This window comes from Acartia tonsa, chromosome 12 (assembly GCF_053477335.1).
Source record: "Acartia tonsa isolate MP-2025a chromosome 12, ASM5347733v1, whole genome shotgun sequence".
In the NCBI taxonomy this organism is placed as follows: Eukaryota; Metazoa; Arthropoda; class Copepoda; order Calanoida; family Acartiidae; genus Acartia; species Acartia tonsa.
In genome coordinates, this window is record NC_137271.1 from 33,786,519 (window position 1) to 33,811,349 (window position 24,831).

The following is a 24,831-nucleotide window of genomic DNA, read 5'->3' on the forward strand; positions in this document are numbered from 1 at the left end:
AGTTTTAAAAAATATACTATATATACTATATGGATTAAAAAAATATACTATAAAAATACTATATTTTTTTGGTTTCGGAGTGGTCGCCCTGTAACTGTTAATCAGGGTTGTCAAATCGGGCGGGCGGTTTTGGGCTGCCCTTTTTCGGGTCCTTTTGATTAGATTTGGGCACCCCTCGTTTCGGGGGTGAGAAAAAGGGGGAGGGGGTGAAAAAAGAGGGGGGACAGGCCTATAATTTGGATATTTAATTATTAAAAAAAAAAAAAAAACCTGGTTTTTATAAAAAAAAAAAAAAAAAAAAAACCTGGTATAAACCAAAAAAAACAAACTTCGCTATTGGGGCCGGTAGTTTCCAGGATTATACATCTAAACTTCTACATACATTAATGACAGTCTAATAAAAATTTTTATTCGTGAGTAACATACAGCTACCCTAAAATAATTGGAGGGGAATAAAAAAATATTTTAAGAAATCTATATTTTATTTATTTTGTTCCCCCTACCACACATTTTTTTATTTTTTTTTCACCAAGGTGGGGGGGGGGGTGGGGAAATTGAAAAAATGTTTTCAGTTTTCTTAGTTATTACATTTTTTGCCCCAACCACATATTTTTTTACCCCCCCCCCCCCCCCTGAGCAGGGTCAATTTTGCAGAATATACAACCCCCAAATAATTTAGATCTCAATGGGATTAGTTGTAATCCAGTTGGCTTAAAACTCGATTTCTAGCAATGTCCTTTTTCAGCAATTAAATCTACAAAAGGGATAATTATGTTCCATAGTATTATCCTTATAGTTTTTGTGTAAAATTAAAAAGTCTTTGTAAACCAGTGTTCCACTGTCGCACGTAAAAAGCAGGTGGTTTTCTACGAAGGAGAAGTTCAGCAGCTTTTAAAGAATTTAACTGGATGCAATATTCAGAAAGTTTTTAGGTAAAAACACTCGAGTGATACAAACTTAACTTTTATTCACGTTTATAATGTTTACTAGCCGATGCGCCCCTAGCATCTAGGTGATCTATATTCAAATGTATATGGAAGGACAGAAAAATAGCATAATACCATACCTACCCAGGTTAAAAAAAAACAGCCTAAAACCATCTCGGGACCTATACGAAGCTACACTGTAAAGGAGAACCATATCGGTTTGCGATATCCTTCGCTACAGACAATAACTCTTACTGCTTTATATTATAGGATTACTGTTTTGCATACAAGGATCAAATATCTAACTTTATTTGGGTCTTGTTAACTTAATACGAGTAATTTCTCTTAGATGTATCAATATAAGTTACCTAACTAATAAACATTTTAAGAACGTTTAGTTAAACTTAACCGTATTTTAAAACTTAAAAGGAACATTTTATCTAGGTATTAATAAAACATGAAATTATCGATACTATTAAAACCCACCTTTAAAAAAACCTTTTCCCAAACTATGGTAAAACCAAAGATAATAAGGATGGACAGCCTTGGTTATTGGAGTAGCAGTATAATTTTCATGATGAAAGGGTTATCTAAATCTTAACAATTGCAGGGCGAGGAAAGAGGGTAAAGAAACCAAAAAAAGTGTTTATCAATTTGTCACTCAAGAAGAATTAGAACAATTACAAAAGGTAGGTAGCTACTGAATTATCACAAAAATTTAACGTGAAACAAACCGGTTCTAAATGCATACAAAAGTATAACTTTCATTAGTGACCCACAAGGGCTAATGTACTAACAATGTACTAAAACTAGGGTTGGCAATCCGTCTAATTTTTGACCGGATTTCAGGGTTCTAAGAATCCGTTCAAAAATAAAACGGATTCTCCGTGGATTCCGGATTTTTATTTTTTGACGGATTCCGGATTCTAGAAATATTTTAAGTCTTAAAAAAAATTAAGGGATTACATTTTACCGGGTACTTGGAAGAATCTAAAGCTGTTTTTTAATTTCACAGTAGCTTTTCTCCTATTTCTTGGTGGTGTAGGTTGGAAGAGTTGGGGGGGTGGGGTGATCTTTGCCTTCAAAAAGGGTGGGTTGAAAGAAAAAATTCAAGACGCTAATTTTAGCCTAACAATTAAGAATCCGAATGCACTATTAAAAAACAGATTCTGGATTCAAAAATTGGGCGTATTAAGGATTCGGATTGCCAACCCTAATTAGATAATAAAAAGAATTACTGTTTTGATCATAATAAAAACCCAATCAAAACCTAATTATCATTTTTAAGTGTATTTATTAATTTTAGGAATATTTAAAGAAGGCAGAAATGAAACTGCAAATGCCTCCTGTTATGGAAGAAAGGAATTTCATTCTGTCATAAAATAATCAAGTCGGTGATTTCCCTGTAAATGCCGAGCACTAAAATCTTTTTTTTTTGAAGAAATTATATGAGGGAGTGGTTGGTAGTACGTATTATTCCAATGTAAAAACATTAGATTATTCCTCTCAAAACATCAAAAACTCCTCACTTTGCCTCACTCAAAATAAAAAAAAACTTGAACGTCCCCCGTACCTGTACCAGAATTTCTATAAATATTTGAACAAGAAGAATGAAATACTGCAGAGTTTCTGTGGCAACAGTTTTAGAGGAGGATCCGTTGCTTACAGGATTTGATAATAGCAAGATTGTGTTCACTGATATCACTTATGGCGTGGAAGGTAATATTCTAAAAGTTAACATTAATTTGTATGTAGTAGAATTAACAAGATATTTGTCTTTGTTCTTAAGAATCCGCTAATCGCCGAATCGTTATTGTATTTTGGTTCTCCTTTAAAATGATAAGCAGAGGGTGGACTCAAGGCCTTCAAGTTTTATAACTACGTTTTCTTATTCGTTGGCTCAAAAACTTAGAGTACTTAATTAAATGGTGCTAGTTTTCAAACTTTTGAACCAATAATTTTAATCTACAAGGAGGGTAATTTTGCCATTCACTGTCATTCCTTAAGATCTTAAATGTTTGTCTTATTTATACATTCTGATTAGTTTCTCTGTCTCTTTCAGATCGTGAAAGATTAATAGTTGTGCGAGATATTGATGGTACACTTAGAACTGCTACATGGGAAGAACATGATAGAATGAATCAAATTTATTATCCAAGGTATGCATAGATAGATAATACATAGATTAATAGAAAGGTAGATGAAGAGACGGACTAATAGAGATACATACATTGAGACTTGTATTAACTTCGTTAAATGAAAGAACTTAAATAGAATGATAGAAATATAACAGATAAATCGATGGATAAATGAATAGATTGATTGCTATTTTAACAGATAGATTGATAGATAAACAGATAAATTGATATATGAACAATTAGATGGATAGATAAACCGATAGTTTGATCGATAAACAGATAGATTTTAGATAAACAAATATATTGAAAGTTAAACAGATAGATTGATAGATAAAACAGATATGTAGATAATACATAGACAGACATAGAGATAAACATATAGATAAATTAAAAGATGAAAAGGCGGACTGACAGATATTTACTGTTTAATCTAGCAGTGTCAAAACTCTTCCACCATTACCTACCTAATTTTAAACCAGAGAAAGAAAATTTTGTTTGTCATAATTGATGGTTTATATTCCATTTTTTGATCATTTTGTAGGGAGATATGTAAACACTATGTTTGTAGTAATTTTTTTTGATCATAATTTATAGGGAGGAATGTAAACACTACGTGCCAGCTATGTTTGAGCCGGACAACCTGAAAGCCCTAATGATGCCAGAAAAGTATGTATACATTCTGGATAGAAATTGTGGACAATTTGAACCTGATCATCCTTTATACATCAGGAATTCAGATCATTCTTAATATCACTTGCAGGGAGGCAGGTTTAGGTACCCGCAGAAACATAATTTAATTGAACAGTTTTTTAAAGCTTTGAATCTTTTGTTAAGATGCCTTTACTTTGCTTTCGTACAAAAAAAGAGGCAAAACTACTAAACAATTAAAACCTTTCTATCAGTATTTGATGCTACTGGTTTTATATGTTAGAGGGAGGTAGATATTGGAATATCAGATATTATGGTCTCCAAAGTTATATAAATTGTCAATTCCATTCGTTTGTTAAATTTGTTTGTTCCAGTAGTTGACTGAAACTTTCTTATTTATTAACGGATCTCTAAAGTTTGATAGCTGGCTATTGCTGCCTATGTCAAAAATATGTAATGATCTGAAATCCACCAGAACTGCAGAAATAGTGTACAACCATATAAATGAACATAAACATTTCTATGCACTGGAGTCAACAAGGCACTTTGGTCCCATGGTCTTCTATCTTTGCTGGAATAGACAGGTACAGTACTCTAATGAACGTGAGAGGCTGGAGGGGGGGGAGGGGGGCGGATGAGACACTTTATAACCCAACCTTAAACAGTTACTCAACCAAAAAATAGTTACTGCACTGAAATTTGGCATGTCAGTTTGGTTTTATGTGGTACAAAATGGAACTGTGAAGTTATGGCGGCGGAACCACTGAAAACTTCCAAATAAAATCGCAAAATTCCAGTGCTGTGACTGTTATTTTTGGTTGAGTTTCTTTGTTTTAGATTTAGTTAAAAAGGGCACACCTACCTCCACCCCCCCCCCCCCCCCTCCATTGATCAAAAAATCTACCAAAAGTGTAAAAAGACAAAACAAAGTTTGGTTTACATAAGTTTTTAAAGGGCAACCCGTAAAGTTGGGTTCCTTAGAGAGGGGCTTGTGAAAAATGTTTGTTCTTAATTTTTATTACTTTTGTTTATGGAGCATAGGTAATTTGAATTAATTAAAATACAAAGATAGTTCACTAATTAGTTATTTAGGTATAAAACTATTGTTATTTTAGATTGATGATTTACTTGTACATTTTATAATGTCAAAAAGTTTGGAGAACGCTGCTAGAACTGTTAAAGTTTATCAGATTATTGCAAATGGTGAGTGTTATTTATAGATAAACATAAAGATTAGACGTTTGTCACTTGGTCTATACATATAGATTTTGTATGTATTGTATTTATACATTATGTACAGTATGCTTATTTTTAGATATACATAAAGAATAAAGATTTTTTGTATTATATTTTTAATTTGTAGCAGATTTTCATAATTCTTGATTATAAATATGTATCATCAAAATCTCTTTTGTTACCATTGAGGTACTTGTTTTAAGTTGTATTCATTTGATAGGCATACAACGTTTTGTAAAGTAAAAAAAGTTATTTCTACAATTACATAAATAACCCCCCCCCCCAAAAAAAAAAAAAAATATGTTCAATATTGTCAATATTTTTTTTTTTATTTTAGATAAATCCTTCGAACTGAGTGAGAATTCTTCAGAATGTATAACAAATTTTGCCAGAAGCCCAGCTGCAAGACAGAAAAATAAAATATTGGCGGCTCTTAAGAAAGCCCAATAAACTTTACCTTTAAAATAACACTTCTTAAGTTTTTCTTGAATTGAATTTTTTAGAAATAGTAATTAAGATTTTAGCAACTTTCAATTGAAATAACAAGCTTATTTTGACAAAGCTACCTTTCTAACAGTGAAAAGAAATTAATATTAACATTCCTCTAAGTTGCTTAATCCCAAAGTGTACAACTATAAATCTCTTTATGAATTCTTCCCTTATTAGAAATTATTATTTTCATTTCCTAAATTTTAGATTTTAATAGATTAATACCTAATTGTCTTACGAGATTGAAATTCAGAAAGGTCCGGAAAGTTGAAATGCTAGTATTAAAGAACGTAAAAAAGGTCTAAGCAAAAAATGTCAAAACTAAAAGGAATGGCCTTAACTAAGTTTTTATGCTTCAATCGAACATTTTTATCACTGTATTTAATGCTTCTTTCCAAAATTACAAGTATTTTGTTAGAATTTTCTTTACAAGAAAAAAAAGATTGTGCCTAATTAAAAAAGTTGTTACAGATAAAAACTATTTAAAATGGCTGGTATGTCTGGAGTAGACCCTGCCCTTCAGTCTTTTATCAATCAGGAAACTGAGAAGCAAAGATTTCAGGTTAGAAAGATTAAAACCAGTTTTGTTAGTCCCGAGAGGCTGGAAGCCCGGGCTTATCATGATTTTTCAGTATGGCTTAGTAGAACTGGTTCTAATCCAGAGGATATTAATCGTTTTGGATTTCATATTAAAAACAAACAAAAAAACTTAGTTTTTATTTTTGAATCTACTAAATGTTCTCACCCCTTATTTCTAAAATCTACATAACTAAATACACCCCGGAAAATCTTATCTCTCATTTTATCTTCACTTAATAATAAGTTGAAGAAATCAATATTCTTATCTCAGTAAAGTGTCTTAAGTACGTTAAGTTTTGTGTAATATTTTTAAAAGACATGTTATACACCCTATGATAATTTTAATTTTAACAACCCCATCCGTACAAGATATAAAGAAAGCTACCAAACAAACCATGTGATTTTGAACTTTCATGAACGTATAAAAGTATAACTTGAAATGAAACTATGCGGTGTTTTTAAAATCTCGCAATTTTTTTTTTATTATAGTGTCCATAAAATTATTATTCCTACAATTAGCGCAGCTAATATCTGGTTTCTACGTTTATTATAAAATAACATAAAAGAATACATTTGTCATAATACATAAAAGAATATATAATATTTGTCATATATCATGTGAAAATGAATCGTTTGAAAAGTGAACGTCATTGACTGCTTTATGCTTCATTGTGACGGAACAGCGACGCTACTTCCTTAAGATTATATAAATACCCGATCTAAATCTTCCTAAACTAAACAATTTGCTGTTTTATTCCAACATTTATTCTAACTGGTTTCTAGATTGAGATCAATTTCCCTCTAGCTCAATTTGACCTCTTTTAACTTAACTTTTTCTTAAATATTGTTGTAGAATTTTGATATTTTCATTTAATTTTAAATGATTTTATCTTTATCATGATGTGGAAAGGTTTTTATTGTCTGTCTGTCTGTCAGGATCTCGTTAACCACTGAAGCAATTGTTTTTTCGGCTATATTTGGTCACGTAGCCTTCTTTAACATATGTTATCCCGAGAAAATATACCCCCCCCTTCAACAAATTTTTTTGGGGATAAATCTTCCCATGTAAATTAAAGTCCCTAAAAAGGTAGGGACGAAGCAACTATGAACTAAAAGGGGGGGGGGGGGTATTGTATTATTTCATATTAACCTTACTAAGAAATTGATATTTGGTTGTGTATGTTGGTTATAATATCTAGATTTGTTCATCCTTAGTTTTCTACCATCATTCAAGTAAAAGTTAGATTATTGTGTTATTTATTAGTAACGCAACTACTAATGATTAGACTAAATCTAAATGTCCATTGTCCATTGAATGATATTAAGAATTGCAGGAAATGAATTGTTACTTATTATTTAAACGTACACCTAATCTAATTGTAATATTTGGTGATTTATTTACAATACCCGCGTAAAATGCTGTGTTATTTTACTATTATCCTATATTATATGATATATTTTATAGGTGACTCTTATTATTATTTCATTTTATTTTTCAGAATATCCTACACGAGTTGAATGAAAAGTGCTGGGATGTAAGTCATATTTTTATTCTCTAGTAGCAATGCTATTCTACAATAAGGGTATGTCCGTGCATCTATCCCAAAATGGCGATATACAGACCTTCCAGAAATGGAGTGGACATAGTAATACAATTATAGTAGTTCCCAAAGTGTTATGAATACAATCTCACATTCGCGTGTAATCTTAATCTTTGTTACAAGCAACCAATAGATGGGGATTACACCAATTTATCGTTCATTTTCTTATCCTTTCTCGCGTGGATTAATTTTTAGGTATTTAAATAAAAAATACCTATACATTTTTTAAATGTATTACTCAAAAGGTCAAGAAATTCAATTTTGTCCATCCATCCCATTACATTAACGACTAACAAACAAAGACGAACATTTATAGTATATTTGAATAATCAACAGAATTAATGATACTTAAGGATATTTTAAATTTTTTATTATACCTTTTTTTATAGACCTGCTTTGATTCTAAGCCCAGCACTCGGCTGGATTCCAGAACTGAAAACTGTATGAAGTAATTTTTTCACATGTTTTAGAAGCGAAGCTTTTCCAAAAATTCACTTTGTCCGCCCGTCCTTAATGCTGTGGGGGAAATGTGATTTTCTCGGCTGATATTTAAGATATTCAGCTGATTTTTTTTAATATTCCCTGTACTAATGCAATAAGCATCCAGTTTGTCGGTTTTAAAATTTTTTTTAAAAGTTTTGAATTATTTGTAGACTAAAATTGTATTTCTTGAACCACTTTGGTTGAGTTCCTTTGTGTTTTATCTTTTAGGTTGGTTTCATTACATTGCATTTTCGCCCTCTCCCTTTTTCACTACTAGTCTGGAACCAACCAATCGCAATGTAATATAAGTATCAGAAGTTTTGATCCAAGGAATAAGCTAACGTGGTTTTAAATCTTTGGGTACCAGTGCCAAAAATCCGCTAAATTGAATTTATTTTGTAGGAACTGTGTAGAGAGATTTATTGACACCAACATCCTAGTGACTGAGAGAATTGAAAAGAAGGCACAAGAGCTTACTGCAGGCACAAATACTATTTTTTAACACAAATATAGCAAATATCTTTTCTGTAAATTTTAATGCTTTTCGTTTTTTTTGGCTCCAAAAACATTGGATAGTTGCTTAGTTTAATCAGAAAAACCAGAAGCTTTTGCAGTTGCAATCAAAAATTTGGAGAGTGGTGCGATTTTTGGGAGAGTTGAGAATGAGATACTTACTCTTCCAAAATTAGTTAAAAACCTTCCCTGGACCTAACAGAAGCGTCACTGTAAAGGAGAACCATATAAGTTCAGTGGTTAACGATATCTTATCCAGGGGTGTATATTCTGCACAAGATTTATTTTTTTTCCCCGGCTACAAAATTTGTTATTTTTTTTCCCCCCCTAGTTTTTTCTCACCATGAAGGGGGGAAAATGGAAAAATATTTAAAGGACTCTATATTTTAATTATTTTATCCTCCTACCACACATTTTTTTATTTTTTATTCACCAAGGAGGGGGGGAAATGGAAAAAATGATTTCAGTTTTCCTAATTTTTACATTTTTTTCCCCTTTAACCACTTGATTTTTATTTTTTTTCCCCCCCCCTGAGCCGGGGATCCCATGCATAATATACACCCCTGATCTTATCCCAGCGAAATTTCCAAAAAAAAAGGTAGCATGCTACGTTGTTTGATATCGTTGGCGATAAACGTTGAAAAATCGGCCTTTCAAGAAAAGGTAGCAGGCGAGTTCGCCATCGATATCGTACGTAGCAGAGTAGCATAAAGGGTATACCGCATTAAGTATGCTGCTCTCTATTCGGTTCTTTCTATAGCATAAAAGCCTCTTAGATCTTTTTTTTCACTTTTATTTTCATCCTCTCTCTCTAACTCTCTTTTAATTTATGCTACTATTGTGCGACTTCGCCCCATACTCTGCTACGATATCGATGGCGAACTCGCATGCTACCTTTTGCTTGAAAGGCCAATTTTCCAACGTTTATCGCCAAAAAATTAGATGTTAATTCATGGAGAATGGGATTCGAGGTAGCATAGGAATCGGTTCTTATATTGCACGAGCAATGGCAAAATATCTTGCTGGGATGCTACAGACAAAAAAACTTAATACTTTATATAATAGGATAATTTTTAATAAATATCTTATTTAAATGTTAAATGTATTTGTGTAACTTCAGGCATGTCAAGCATGGACGACTAACTCCAATAAAACATAAAGAAATACATTCAGAAAGACTCAACTTGTATATAAGTGATCTCTAGTGATAATTAAAACAAATTTTCTTATTTTCTTACCGTGGAAATGTTAGTTAGATATTTATGATTTACAAATGATGATAAAACAGTGAATAAAAAAAACAAAATGTCTTCCTTGTATGATTTTGTTAAAAGACACAGGTAAAGTTTTATTTTTAAGCGATTGAATAAAAGAACCGAGAACAAGGGGGGGGGGGGGGGGTAAAGTACTGACACTTGCGTAAACAGGGAGTGTAGGCTTTGTCTTAGAAGTGAGAGGATAGGTTATTTGGCAAAAAAAATTCCTTTTAGGATGTAGTTTCCCTATATTTAAAAAAAATTAATTTGGACTTGTTTATGCATTATACAAAATATGCATCTTTATATTCAAATATGAAATAACAAAAAAAATGGACTAAAATTATTAGTTGAAAAGTTTTGCCTCTGATATTTAGAATCCTACCAATCAAATTTCAGTGCAAGAAAGAAGGTCCCAAAAGTATCTGAGCTTACGAATTCGAATGAAATAGCGTGTTTTTTTTAATCTTTGTGTAATTAATAGTCTAATGCCCCTTCTCTTCATTAATTTACCTATTTTTTATGGCTTTCAGGCGTAAATTAGCGGTAGGGGGTGTGGCGTTAGGAGGGGCAGCAATTGCCTTCACCCTTCTTGATAGACATATCAGCCAGGTAAAATAAATACACTGTCTAAAGAGCCAACAAAAAGTATACTTTTTATGGACAGACAATAAAGTATTAATTATAGAGTAGCTTTGTTTACTTTTCATCTTTATTAATTTTATTTCTAAAAATGATTTTCCTGTAACTAAACACCATGCAAGGCTGTACCTATTACTTTTTACTTATACTAGCGGCTTCGCCCCTAGCCTCTAGGGCTTTGCCCCAAGAGAGCTTAAAAGATCTTAAGGGACGGACGGACAGACATCAATTTACTTTGTATTACAGATATGTAGGACATTAAAGTTTTTTGTTGTTGTAAAACTAAAATTCTCTTTTTCTTTCAGGTTAGGGACGATGAACGCAAAAAACAACTCGAAATAGTAAGGTAACTATTTTTTTACCTTATAAATTGTTTTCTATATATTATTTCTGTGTATGTATTATTTTTAATTTTAATTAAACTGTGCCAACGGGATAGTTGCATAAAGTGCATTTAACAAGTTTAGGTACTTGGACTATTGAACCCTTAAATGTCTTTGTAGCATATGTATAATGAATATAGTTTAGCCATGGAGATTAGTCTGGCCCAAAATCAGGCTACTTTTTTATTTATGCCTAATTCAAAGTGCAGTTTTTCGAACTTTGTAACCACTGCCTATACAGGCATTCTAAGCTAAAAATTTTGTTTCTACGATGAAAACTGATTTCGTTAGACTGATTTACATTTTCACTATCATAATAAACATAAGGTTTCGTGATTTTAATTTTAAAAATATAATTTAATCACATAAAATAAGTTTAGAATTAAAAATCCACCAGTAACCCTTATTTTACTTTTCTCATGTCTGTATTATGCATAGGACAAACACAATGCCTCTCTGAAATGCATGAATACTGAATAGTTCTTGTTTTTAGATATTAAATACTTTAGCTTATTGGAGCTTTAAATCAATGAGGGTTGGGTGTCAAATAAAGCTAAAAACTACCTAAAGTTTTATATAAGGATTCAATGAAAAGCACAACCGAATTTATATTGATTCAGGGATCATTTAAATCAGACAAACAAATACTGCTTTATATTTACAATGGCAAAGCAACTAGTGAAAAAAAACTAAAACTTAAGAAACAAAAGTTTTTATTTTTTAAATGAGCATAAAAAAACTATTGAAAATTAAATTAAGTAATGTTAAAGACATAACAAATAAATAAATCACTGGTAACAAACAAAAATAGGTAAATTTTCAAGTTTTATGTGTGAATTCCGACTAAGGATAAAATATGTTATGTTCTGTAAGTAAACTGTTGGTTAAAGCCATTGAAATCAATAATAATACCTAATTTTAATGAGATTATTCTATACCAATAAAAGTTCTTAAAAATATTGCCCACGCTTTTTGCATTGCTAGAATAAAAAACATAAAAAATTCTATCCTTAGTCATTAAATTCGACAAAAGTTTTCTATGTTTTTTGGCAGATATTATGTAACACTGCCGATTTTCTTCATTTTTTGTACAATCAATGAAATCCTAAAAAAGGGAATATAAGATATTTAGTAACTGAAGAAAAATATTTCCTTTAGCTTTAATTGATCTTAAATTAAAAAAAAATTGTGACTCATTTGGTACAAAAACATAAATAAAAGGTCCAATTGTTCCTACTTTCATATTTGTTATAATGTTACTTATATTCCTGCCTGAATTAGTTTAATATTTCTTTCTGCATAGGTAGTCATTTACAGTTTTTAAATTGATAACAAAATTTTGAAACTCCAGTCCAGACACAACAAATTTTAATGTTCATTTGTTCTACCGTTTTAGAGCTTCGCTTTTATTAATATTGTCATACTTGTTTTCAAACATAAATAGCATTTAGTTAAGCTAGAAATATTCCTATTTTGTAGAAGGTTTGCATCAAACTTAATAAGTTTTGTAAGTTAATTTATTTAACTTCTTTATTTCAAAATTCGCTTTTTTGGATGTTGCAAGATTCATTATACAATTGTATAGGTAATAAAATGGTCTTTTCCTGCATTCAAACTTTAACCAAACGAGGTCTTTTTCCTCCATTTCTAAGATTTCGAATAAAAACCAGCTTTGTTCTCCTACAAAATCAGCCAACTCGTTTTTTGATTCTAATTTCTGTTGTTTTGGTTTTTGAATAAGAAAATTTATTTGTCTTTCAAATGTTAACAATTTTTTGGCAATGTTATCTTTTTTTTTCATCTTCTAAAGAATCATCAGCCAATGCTAGTATAACTAATTGTTCACTTAAATACCATGAATGGTTTTCAATGCTCAATAACACAGCTTCGCTTATTGGCTTATATCTATTACTAAGTTCTTTTAAATTTTTTACTAATTGAAGATCCAGACTTGGAGCCTTTTCAGGAATAGATGTTCTTAAAAAATAAGGCCCATGAAAAATTGCAATATAATCACACAAAGTTTTCATTTGATTTAATTCTGTTTCATTTAATATATTCAGAATACCATGTGTCATATTCAATACAAGTATATACAGACTGTCAGCCATGAATCTAGCTTCGTGGCAACCACCAGGTTGTCTAAACTTAAAATTTGTCACTTCACCTCCTAAATAAACATAACATAATGTAACTAAGTATTCATAGTCACCACGTTTGAATGATTTTTTCTCTAATAATTTTTGGCATAATTCTTTCGCTTCTAAGGCAAACTTTTTTTCAGTTGGGTCACAATTTTCATAATCATAGTATCTAATTTTGTCCATGTTTGTTTCAACTAACGGTTTGTATTTATGCCAATTTGATTTTAAATTGTTGTAAATATTTTTACAAGGTCCTTTAGACTTTTTGCCTGAAATTGCATTGAAGCCATGGCAAATATGCCTTTCATAAGAATGTCTGCGACACATAAGCCACAACAGTGGCCTGCTTAATTTCTCTTGCAATTTAACTATTGCTCCCGATAATCTGCCCGTGTTCGAAGCAGTAGTGTCTGTGCAAACTGCTATTATGTTTTCTTCAATATTCCACTCTTCCAGTAAATTAAAAACAGCATCTGCTTGGACGGAGCCTTTCCCATTCATTATCGGTATGACTCCTGAAAAAATGAATAAAATTAAATAAATTAATATAAAAACTAGGATGACGGACTGGCTGACAGACAGACAGACATAGTGGAATATAAAGTAGCTTGGCTACTAAAACGAAAGGCAATGAACCTATTGAATTAATAGTTTTAAATTTATAAATAAAATTAAATCCTAGTTGTAATGTAGCTACGGGACTAAAAGTTTACCATTTAAAACCTTAATAATTAAAAGATTTAAATATTTAAAGTATAGGTATGTGAAAAATTACATGAAAAGTTTTACTTTAATATTTTGTTTCCTATTGTGGAAAATAAACTATTGCAAAGATAAATTACATAATTTCTTTCGTCTTAAATTATCAACAACAAAAAACTTTTAAATTGAAGGACACAGCAAATAAATGATTATTAAGATATTACCTAGGAGTATGTCATCATCCTCAGTGAAATTTGGGGATGTGACACTAACGGCTAGTCTCTCTCTTGTTACATTTACACCATTTGGTAATATCTCTTTAACTTGTTTTGTGTCAAAATGGCAAATTAATTTTGAGTCTTTTAATAAATTTTTATTTTCATCTTTAATTTTCTGCGCATCTTCTAACAAGGCACGCTTTCTTTCACGATATACAGTGTTCTTACTGAAATTTATGGTACTTAAATCTACTTTTCCACATTTACCTAAAATGGTGCCTAGAACACCAGTTTGCGTTCTATAGCTGCTTTGTCTATGATTGAAAAATAAAGAGGTTTCACGAATCACTTCTTTAATGTTTAGAGTAACAGTCACTTCTTCTATTTTTTTTTCTTTGGGGGAGAGCTATGCTAATGCTAATGTCGTATGGGTGAGTTGCACCTGGACTGAACAGTCAACTTGTCAACTTAAGGCCAGACTCTTGGTCCTTCACCTCATACCCGTGGTACAGTACATTACAGACAACCAACTCTCTGTGATGCACGACCTTTGTCTGAGAAGTCCTAACTGTGCATGGTAACGAGTTGCGCCTGTTTTGGGCCAAGGCATTCCCCCCACTCTAACTATTTACGTCGCGCATCTGACATAGTAGCAGTGGGAACCATTTTTAACGTCTTTAGTTATGACGCGGTGTCGGACCGAGGTTCGAACCTAACACCTTCCCGACGACGAGCAGATGCGCTACGTGTTGAGCCACGGTCGCGGGTCTTTGGGGGAGAGCTATGTTTTAATTCAAATTCTTTGTCACTGTCACTGTCACTAATAACACTTTTTTCAATGTTTACTACTTTCATTGATTGTTCTTTTCTTAATTTTTCTTTAATTTTTAATCGCTCTTGAGCAGCTTCGCGCACTTGCCGCCTTTCCATATCATCAATTATCTCTTTTTCGTTATCAATAAACGTTTTTTTAGTTCCTTTTAAAATCATTTTTCTTGGGCCTCTTTGATCTTTCAAAAAATTTAAGTCAAGCTGTATTTCCTTTCTGCTCCTGAAATAATAAAAATGTAATAAGTAACTCCTTGATGTACGTGATAGATGTGTTAATAGAACACTAGTGGCTATGTCAATTGAGGTTTTAAGTTTTGTAGAGAAAAAAGTGGGAGAGGGGGATGTTAATTTTTTTCTGTAAGCGATTTTCTTAGGAGGGTGGTACTTTCACCAAAAAACAATAAAAACCTTTCTTTGAGAAGCTACATTGTAAAGGAGAACTATATTATATACGTGGTTAGCAATATAATTCGGTACAGATAGACAAACCTCCTATTACTTTTATTTAAGGATTGACAAGTTTCATAATAAACAATCTAAGAAAGATATTTTGTTGAAACAAATTATTTTTTTAAAATTAATTAGAAATTAAAATTTACGTTTATCAGAATACTTGTCCTTGGTAATAAGAAATCCCCCCCCCCCCCCCCTCCCTAACACCTGAAATATTTTTGCACAATATTTACCTGCTTTTACAACAAATCAATTGTTCTAGGTTTAAGCTTCCAATTTCAAACAGTCCATTTAAAGTTTCAACATACTTTTCTTTTTTTAGTTCCAGTGTGACATCACCTACACTTAATGATCGTGTTCTTTTTTCATACGAAGTATAGTCACTTATAACTTTTAAAATCTTTTTTTTATTGTCTGAGGTGTCATATGTGGGAGCCCAGCTATTTTCCAAATTGTTAGAATTTCTGCCACCAAACACATTTCATTTTTGTTACAACTGTCACCTGATCCACATGTCAGCGAAGTTGATTTAGTTTTAGATGTACAACCAACTAGATCAGCTGGTTTTAAATATCTTTTACATTTTGTGCTATTTTTTTGCATTCAATTATAAAGAGATATCTATTCAAAACATCCTTTACAAGGGGTAATTGGTTTTTTGGCAAAGATTCACTAGGACAAAGGCCGAGCCCTTGTTTTGCCCACTGGTTTCTTGTCTTGTTCATTATTATCTTTAAAAATAACATTAACACATAAATTATGAAATACAAATTTTAAAATGCCGGCGGAGAAATAGCAAGCAAGGAAATTTTGGATATAAAAAGACAGTGTTAAAAGTGTTTTCCAGTATGGCTCAGAAACCGATTTATTTCCGCTGGATTAGAAACGTTTCTAAGCCATACTGAAAAATCACGTATAAAAGCTCAGTGTCTTTAATACAATTCGATAAATTATTTTTCAAATATGGAGTCAAAACCGATTATTGTCCGCTGGATTAGTACCAGTTTTCATCCCTTCTGAAAAATCATGTATAGCAGCGTATTACAGACAATTTTCCAAGAATATTAAAGTAAAAAAAACATACAATTAATACCAGTTTTGTTAGACTATAAGGACTAACAAAACTAGTTGTAATGTTATAATTTTTCATTTTAATATCGGAGAAAAACTGTTTATAAAATGATGCAATAAATTACTATCACAGAAAGTATAAGTTGGAATTTAACTTCATTTGAAAATGAGTTTGTTTTAAATGTGGATAAGTACGGACTTTGTAGTAACGATTATAGAGTTGCTACTGTTTCTAATTTGAACTGTTATATTATAGGAAATTTAAAATTAAACAGAAAATTATAAAAGGTATACATTAATGATAAAAATATCCGTTATTAGAAAACAAATATTGTTGTATTTATTTACTTTAATTTGTCTGTTTGTTTACAATTGTACGACTCGTACGCATGCGAAAAAGCATTAAATTATAAAAAAAAGTCGTCGTTGTTCATGGAAATTAGAAAAACAAAATCTTAATAGTAAAATGCATTTCCTGTTTTTTTAATTTCTTTTAATGAAAGTTATTTTATAAATGATGTATTATAATTAAATCACGCCCGCACATCGTAATATGAGTTAGGCCTTATTCTGGGCCAATCTAATGGAGATAATCTAAAGTAAAATTTCGTTTTGTTTTACGTCCCTTATGTCTAATTTGTAATGATAAAAGTAACATTTTCATTAAAATGAGAGCAAGCATAATTTATAAGAATACCGTCTAACATGTACAATTTTGTAATACAATTAATAACTAGCAATTAGGCATTGCTAAACGAGTCGTCATGCTATTTTTTGTGAAAACTAGACAGCAATATAGCCACAGACTTCTTAAAAATCAATTAAAGGAATTCTTCTTTGTTTAGAAAAAGAAACCATTTTGAATCAACAGATGCGGCAATCAATACAACATTCATTCAAGTCTTCAACCAACTCAGAGACAGGTTAGCTGGGGCTTTCACACAAACTGCGTGTTGAGCAATGTTTCCCCTACCCCTTAATTTATCATTAAATTGGGGGGAGAATTTTTTTTTGGGGGGGGTGGGGGTTTGGGGTGTCCCAGCTCCCAAGTAAATAGCTTAGTAACAAGAACAATACTGTCAATAAGTAGCGCAGCAACAACATACTATTAAAGTTAAGTAAACTACGATTTTACAAATCTTAAAAGCTGTCGATGTAAGATTATTCACACTTACAAAGAGAAGCCATGTAGACTGTAGAGATGTAATCATGTGAGGTTTATTATCGGATTAATGGATGCACTTATGGACATAACATATTTAAGTAGTATTTGCTCTACTAAAAAGTGCTCTATTTTAGAATTAGTTTGATAAAAACTTTATTTATTAGTATTGAATGGTATAATCTACGATAGATACATTACTCATTTAAATTAAACGGGTTTTTTATTCAGGATAGCTGAAATACACGATACAACTACTTTAAAAGAGGCATTAAGGTATAATTTTTTAATTTTACTTTTTTCAATATAAAAGATGCCCTTCTATTGCTAAGATTTCATTTGGCAAAGATTTGTTCTGCTCTATATTAGTGTTGGTCTGTATTTTAGCAATACACACATTTTTTATCTCACTTATTTTCTTTCTGATCTTCCTAATTGTTTGTTTAACTTCACCCTTGATTTATTTCTTTAAAAAGCTTTTCTTTTATTCAATTTAATCGTTTCTATTTTTTTTTCAGACAAAATCCAGATAAAGAAGAAAAACTCCGCCTATGGAACGAAATAAAAAACCTTTGCTTCAGTAATGCTGTGTGTTATGTTATAGCAGAAGCTTTTATAGGTACATATCTTTTTGTGTTTTTTCAGTAGCCTATCTTGAATCAGGGTTGGCATTTAAAAATAACAACTTAGTTTAAACCAAAAAAAAACAAGCTAAAAAAAACCAAGGTGGGGATGGTTTTAAAAAAAAATTTATACAAAGGCCTATCTTTCCAGTTATATCATTTTATATTGTAAATAATACAGTAAATAAGTGCCAAAAACCTAAATACCTGATATAAAATTCTTTTAATAGTTTAAATCATTAACTTTGGTGATTATATCTAATAGACAATTTGATACTTTTCTAAAAGCAAATAATTTTTCTAAAAGAAGTTTAAATGCATTATTATAAGCCGTTACTTTTCCAACTTTTTGTTCGATTTAGGGGAAATACACCTACCAAGGATTACTCATGCAAAATTTCAGATGGAAATTCGAATTATAAGTTCCATTTATACATTGATTACGAGATGGTGTATTAACCCCCCCCCCCCCCTTAGAATACTATAATTTGGATATTATTTTTAAAAAATGGTTTTTAATTTTTAAAAAACCGGTTTAAACCAAAAAAAAATGGTTTGTTCTTTTTTTTAAAAAACTGTCTTGAATAGCAGCCAAGAAAATAATATTTTCCTTTCAGTAATAAGGACGGACTGTTTACAAAGTAACCTATAGGTACTGTTCAATATATCTTTAATAATAACCGATAAAAAAATTCATTTTCGCAAACTGATACACCCTTCCCTCAATCCTGACTTGCGGAGGCCCTAACCTTACAAATAAATAAATAAATTTAAAACTTACCACCACCTCTCGTTTAATTTTTTTTCGAAAATAAGGGCGGTAGAGGGGCTATCATTGCGCAACGGGGTATTATGCGTGTTTTATAGTGTGTTTTTAAGGTGTTTTGTTGCGGATTCAGCTGAACATATTGGCGGGATACATATACTCGGATAACAAGGCGGGAATTAATAATAACAGGTCATTATTCATTTTTGTGGCACCGCCACTCATAAATCAGGATATTTAGGTAGCTGGCCGTCTATAATCAGCATATTTGTTGGATATTTACAATTACTTTCTGTTCTTATTAATGAGTTTTAGAATTAGAATAAAATGTGTGAATTTGTGAAATACCTTTGTCAAATTTTTGGATTCATTGACAATACCTGCAAAACTTGTGCTTGATCAATAAAAAATCAATGTATCTCAAGTTTATAATGAATCTTAAAATAATAGATTATTGTTTTGAATGAACAAAAAAAGTATTAAAATAAAAGATAATTTGAATACTTACTTAAGTGTTTGTCGTTTTTACAAAATTGCTTAAAAATATTTTATACCTAGGTATTTTTACTATTTTTTATTTGTTGCATAGTTACCTATAAACTTTCTTTGTTTATCATAAAAATATTATTTTTAGTGAGAGTAGATTTTCTTCCAAGTTTCAGCATGCTTTTCTCAACATATCAAACTTTTTCATCAAAGAAGGTATATATATATTTAGTAGTGCGGCTCCTTTTATAGTAGCAAAGCTATTCTATAATTCACTATGTCTGTACGTCCTTCATTCAGTCAATTCGTAACGCTATGGGAAAAATGTGATTTACTCTAAACAAAAGTAAAATAGGAATCATTATATTAGATATTTCATTTTACTTCCCGCGGTAAGCTGTCTATAACATGATGCAAAAAATATGTAATCTTAAAAGTTTGTTTTCAATCAATCAATAATAATCTTAATTTAGGCGTGAAAGAATTCTCAGACACTGCTTTATTGAATGTTAAAAGTTGTGTGGCTTTTATTCAACTACAGGTATGTATGTTGCATATCTTGAATGTTGTTGTGCTTAATATTTAATGACTAAGGGGGCCCGGGGGGGGGGGGGGGAGTTTTGACACATTTACGAAAACCTGGTACCTAGGCTTTATCTTTGGACTGAGAGGATAGGTTATTAAAGATAAAATCATTCTTATATGATGAATTTTACGAAGTTTGAAGATTTTTGGATAGACCTCCAGGAGGCCTGCGTGTCAAAACTCCCCCCCCCCCCCCCCTTAAGATGTAGATCTTAAGCAAAATCATTCTCGTTTATTGGAGGTTTTCTAATTTATATTACTTCACTATCTTATGCACTAATTAGGTATTTGTCTTTCTTATCCTTATATACAAGTTTGTAACAGGAAGTGTGTATGTGTCTGTCTGTGTGGAGTGATTTCTAACCGATGAACTGACATGGTTCTCCTTTACTTTTTAGCTTCGTATTGGTCAAGTGAAGGCTTTTAACTATATTATGGTAGTCTACTTCCAACCTCCATAGAAAAATTGCTCATACCCCCCCCCCCCCCCCTTAAAAAATATCAACTTTTAAATGAATAAAATGTTCTTGTTTTCTTAATAGGATGAGATTGGGTTAGACAATGTCGAGAATATTTTCACTCAGATTCAAGACAGAATTCTTTCAGGTTAGGAACACTACAATATTTATCCAGAATTACCTGCTAATAATTGCAATCTGAAAAACCTTTCACAAAAAGGTATTTTGATTCTGATGCATTTGTGTCCAATAATTGGCTGATTTGAATTGCCATCCCCCTGCAACAAGCAGCCATGAAAACACCATTATGTGGATATAATGTAAAGCATGATTTGTATGACACAGTAAGCAATTGGGACATTGGGGCTGTTTATTACACTAGTCATCAAAGCTTTATAATATTTTCTTATTTGTCGGCTTAACAACTTTTGGGAATTTTATTGAATTTTGATTGTTTGGTTCACTAAGTTGAGTATCCAAACGTTTCAACCACTAATTGTAATCTACATAATTAAGGGATAATTTTTTTGTATAATCATTGGGATGTACATCAATTTATGATATGATTTTTTTCTTAGATTTTCCTGAACGAAATCTAGTATTGAATCCTGGTAGATTTCTTCTGTCCACTACTGAATCACTTCCTACGTAAGTATTTCAATCCTATAGTTATCCTTATATGAAAGTAATAGGATTATTGTCTGTCTGTATTTTTACGATCACCCTCTCAAAAGAAATCGCCCCTTGAAAAAATCTCCCCCCCTTCCCTAAGGAAAAGATTAAAATTCTAACCGAAATTAAAAATGCTAGGTGGTCGACTCCCCCTCTTCCTCCCAAACTCAAGTACGGCCCCAGAGGCCCATATGGGCGTAGCCTCAAGTATAGGATTAAAGCAAAATAGCAATAGATAACAAACTAATTTTACAGTTTTCATGTAAAAAATTTAGGTAGGTGCGACTTTATTTTAGGAAAAGGCATTCTATAAATTATTTTTTTTCCAGTGACATGAGCGAGAGAGAAAAAGAACTCTACAAAGAGGCCATCTCTGAAACTCTGGAAATTTTAGAATCACAGGTAAAATTAAGTTTTTTTTTAATAAGCATAATGATCGTTTCAGTGACATCTACTTGTGTAGTCAACCATACCTCCCCCCAACACTTTTTTTCTAGAAGTGACTATACTAGTGAAACTAAGTCTTTCATACCTTTTGAATATATAATATTTTGCTCTTATTTTTAAAGAATTAAATGTTGATTTTTTAGGAAATTTTAAATCTGCTAACTCGAGCCTGCAGACGTGGATTTTCTTTGCTTATCGATAAACTTGCTGACCCCTTTATTGGTAAGTAAAATTGACGGTTTAGATGTGGAACCTGGGGGATAAGACACTGGACGATAAATGTATGTACCCCACCCCCGAATTTCGATCAATATTGAACAAAATTTATCCTCACCCTGTAGATTGCAGAAATAATCAATAGAAAAGTTGGGATTATGTTTGATGATAAGTAAAGTAATAAATTTTTTTTATAATTCAAAGATTAATTTCTCTTCCCTCCCTGCATAAACATTAAACATTAATATGAGATCATATGTAATAATCGTAAATTTCTCATTAAAAGTTACTTATTATTTTTAGATACAGACAGTCAGTCAGATAGTTCAGATCAACAACAGAACATTTTAAATCCTGATATAAATGGTAATTTTTATTCCCTCCGAAAAATATACATTGCCTATTGTTTTTATCTGTTTAACTAATGAAATAGGGAAAGTGGGGGAAAGAAATACGACTAGATTGGAAAATAAATACCCCTGAATTTCCAACCATCCTCACTAATCATCTTCCCAATATTAACAAATATTTATCTAGAATTTGTATCTCCATGTCGTGTTCGCCTGCCACTGGTAAAATTTCTGCCAGAATTGTCCAGTGTAACGGATGAATCTGAACAGGATGGGCAAAGAGAGGAATGGCTGACATGTCTGCTAGGTAAACATGGTTTTATTAAAAAAGGTGACAACATTCTTAAAAGCGAAGCTCATGAAATTAACTGGTCAGACAAACGAACATTAACAGAGTGGGGGGGGGGGGGGCGGGGGGGGGGACTTTTGACACAATTGCGTAAACGGTAAGTCTATCTAGGCCATAAGTTTGGAGTATTCATGTTGTGCCTCAATTCTGCGAGGCCGATACTTGCGGTGCACTATCCCTGCAAGTCTACCCTGTACCTAATATAACCTAACCTGACCTAAAGTAAAACACAAACACAAATTTCTCCCTCCCTTATATCCCTTATTTTGAATTTATCCTATATTATGAGGGTGGGTACTGGGCTCGACTACACACTTTAAGATAAACGGACCAGAAAAAAACTCAACCACATCAACTTATTTAACATGAAAAGTGAGGGATTTTAATATTTTTTCAGACAGTCCAGATTTGAAGAGTTTGGGAGCCAATGTGTATGAAAGTTTCAGCACCAGCTCACCAGGTGGCGCCGGTCAGAACACACTAGGAATGGATATAAAACATGTGGATATTGTGAAAGGGAATTTTTGTCGCCAATTTAGGTCGCTAATGTAGTCCTTAGAGGGGCATGAAGATGGGGGGGTAACCTTATATTAGCCAGCTGGTGGAAACATTTTATCATTGCAAGAATCTGTCTTAATATCCACTTATTCTATATCCATTACACTAGGCGACCAAGCCTGGCAGATGTTCAGCAGCATCAAGTCAAAGTTTACCTCAAATTTTTCTTGATTCTTTAAAGGGGGGAGGCGGGTGTGACACTTTTTGATACCAAAACTAAAAGTTGAAAAAACTCAACTAAAAAAGAAGTTACAGCACTGAAATTTGGCATTTGGTAGCCATTAAGAGATTCAACGTGGAACTGTGAAGAAACGGCGGCGAAACCGCCACTCTCGCTGAAAACAGCCGTTTCCTTTCGGAATTATTTTTTTCGCCAAATCAGACAATTTGGAATCAACTAAGACAAACTTTTTTTTTCAATCAAAATATTTCTTATATTTGCATTTGACACTTTTGTGCAACGAAATATAAGGAAAATTTTTGTTGAAAAATAAGTTTATCATAAATGATTTTAAATTGTTCAATTTAGAGAGAAAGAGCAAAACAAATTCGGCGGAAAGCGGTGGTTTTCGGGGAGAGCAGCGGTCCCGCCGCCATTTCTTGACAGTTTCGCATTGTACGTTCTATCAGCTACAGCCATGCTAAATTTCAGTCATGGCACTTTTTTTGAGTTCTTTCGACTTTTAGTTTTGGTTTCAAAAAGTGTCACACCCGCCTCCCCCCTTTAACGTTATGTTACATACCAACGTGCCATAAAAAAATTGAGAATAATACCAATTTTACTGTTTTATTTTGTTTAAAAACCTTTTATTGGTCCTTAAAAGTGTAAATCTTATTTCAGTATGGCTTTGAAACTGATTGAAATCTGCTGGATTAGAACCGGTTCTCAGCCATACTGTAAATTTATGTATTTTACCTATTGTAGACAAGTTCCGCGAATAATATAAAAAATCATAAAATTGAGAAGACTGGAATTAATATTTAATTTTTATTTTACTATCCGCGTAAAAAATGTCTATAATACGATGCGATAAATTTTTTGGTTTATTATACCAATGCCTCCAAACTATCGTATATTTTTTGATTATCAGAATGGTTTTATGCTATTTTTCATAAGTATGTACCCAAATGTAAATTAAAATTCCCGCTTGAAATTTTAGGTTGTCTGAATTAAATTAAAATCGTCTTAATGGATCTAATATGTGATACTTTTTCAACCATTTTTTACGGCTGTATCTTTTTTACCACGTGTTTTGTCATTTTTGTATGTAAATATATTTTTGTTAGGTAATTGAATGTTTATTAGTAACTTATAAATTATTTTTTTTTTATCTATAATACAAAGTAGCTTGATGTCTGTCCGTCCGTCTGAAGCTTTAGATCTCGGTAACCACTAAACCAATCGGGTTCTAATCTTCAGGGAATATACCTACTGGTGGTTTTAGGCTATTTTCTTGGGGGGCGGGACACCCCCAATCTCCCCAAAAACAAAAAAATCTATCCTCGCATTTTTTTTTGTAGGAGATATCCTTGGTCCTTCTATTTTTTTTACTATTTTCACCTTAACTTTTATTTATCTCTTGGGGCAAATCCCCTAGAAACTAGGGGCGAAGCCGTTAGTAGTTTCTATAATAGACTATTGTCCGTCTGTCTTTTTAGATAACTAAAGTGTTTGAAATTTAATAACAAAGCAGGGGAGGGGGGGATATTGAACTGTAAATTGTAATGGTCCCAAATGTTTTGTTGCTAACTACATACTAGCAGTGTCCAAACTTTTCCACTAATGATTTTTCTTACCTATTTTTTCTTCTATTGTCTTGTCCCTTAAAATCACTACTTAAAAACG

At 31.9% G+C, this 24,831-nt stretch overlaps 3 protein-coding genes across 3 annotated transcripts in view; all 3 read left to right on the forward strand.

The window, feature by feature from the left end:
* The window catches only part of mRpS22 (mitochondrial ribosomal protein S22), an 11,516-nt gene extending 5,601 nt beyond the window's left edge, over nucleotides 1–5,915 (forward strand). Inside the window, exons 2-10 of the mRNA XM_080180155.1 lie at nucleotides 829–932; nucleotides 1,537–1,615; nucleotides 2,233–2,286; nucleotides 2,549–2,645; nucleotides 2,989–3,085; nucleotides 3,659–3,790; nucleotides 4,185–4,296; nucleotides 4,828–4,915; nucleotides 5,286–5,915. Coding sequence (XP_080036281.1) covers nucleotides 829–932; nucleotides 1,537–1,615; nucleotides 2,233–2,286; nucleotides 2,549–2,645; nucleotides 2,989–3,085; nucleotides 3,659–3,790; nucleotides 4,185–4,296; nucleotides 4,828–4,915; nucleotides 5,286–5,398 — 876 coding nt within the window. The 3' untranslated portion in view covers nucleotides 5,399–5,915. The remainder of the gene's footprint in view (nucleotides 1–828; nucleotides 933–1,536; nucleotides 1,616–2,232; nucleotides 2,287–2,548; nucleotides 2,646–2,988; nucleotides 3,086–3,658; nucleotides 3,791–4,184; nucleotides 4,297–4,827; nucleotides 4,916–5,285) is intronic.
* Nucleotides 5,892–9,919, forward strand: LOC145334625 (mitochondrial import inner membrane translocase subunit Tim8 A-like). Its single transcript, XM_080180157.1, has 5 exons — nucleotides 5,892–5,999; nucleotides 7,516–7,551; nucleotides 8,007–8,065; nucleotides 8,503–8,582; nucleotides 9,734–9,919. The coding sequence occupies exons 1-5, from the start codon at nucleotides 5,925–5,927 to the stop codon at nucleotides 9,754–9,756; spliced, it is 273 nt and encodes a 90-aa protein (XP_080036283.1). The 5' UTR covers nucleotides 5,892–5,924; the 3' UTR covers nucleotides 9,757–9,919.
* Nucleotides 9,812–23,278, forward strand: Pex3 (peroxisomal biogenesis factor 3). Its single transcript, XM_080180154.1, has 17 exons — nucleotides 9,812–9,953; nucleotides 10,403–10,481; nucleotides 10,817–10,857; nucleotides 17,159–17,236; nucleotides 17,707–17,751; nucleotides 17,994–18,094; nucleotides 18,978–19,056; nucleotides 19,499–19,566; nucleotides 19,824–19,891; nucleotides 20,478–20,541; nucleotides 20,972–21,041; nucleotides 21,395–21,467; nucleotides 21,656–21,734; nucleotides 22,032–22,094; nucleotides 22,266–22,385; nucleotides 22,825–22,904; nucleotides 23,088–23,278. Exons 1-17 carry the CDS (start codon nucleotides 9,919–9,921, stop codon nucleotides 23,154–23,156), a joined length of 1,212 nt encoding a protein of 403 aa, XP_080036280.1. The 5' UTR covers nucleotides 9,812–9,918; the 3' UTR covers nucleotides 23,157–23,278.
* The last annotated feature ends 1,553 nt before the right edge of the window (nucleotides 23,279–24,831 follow it).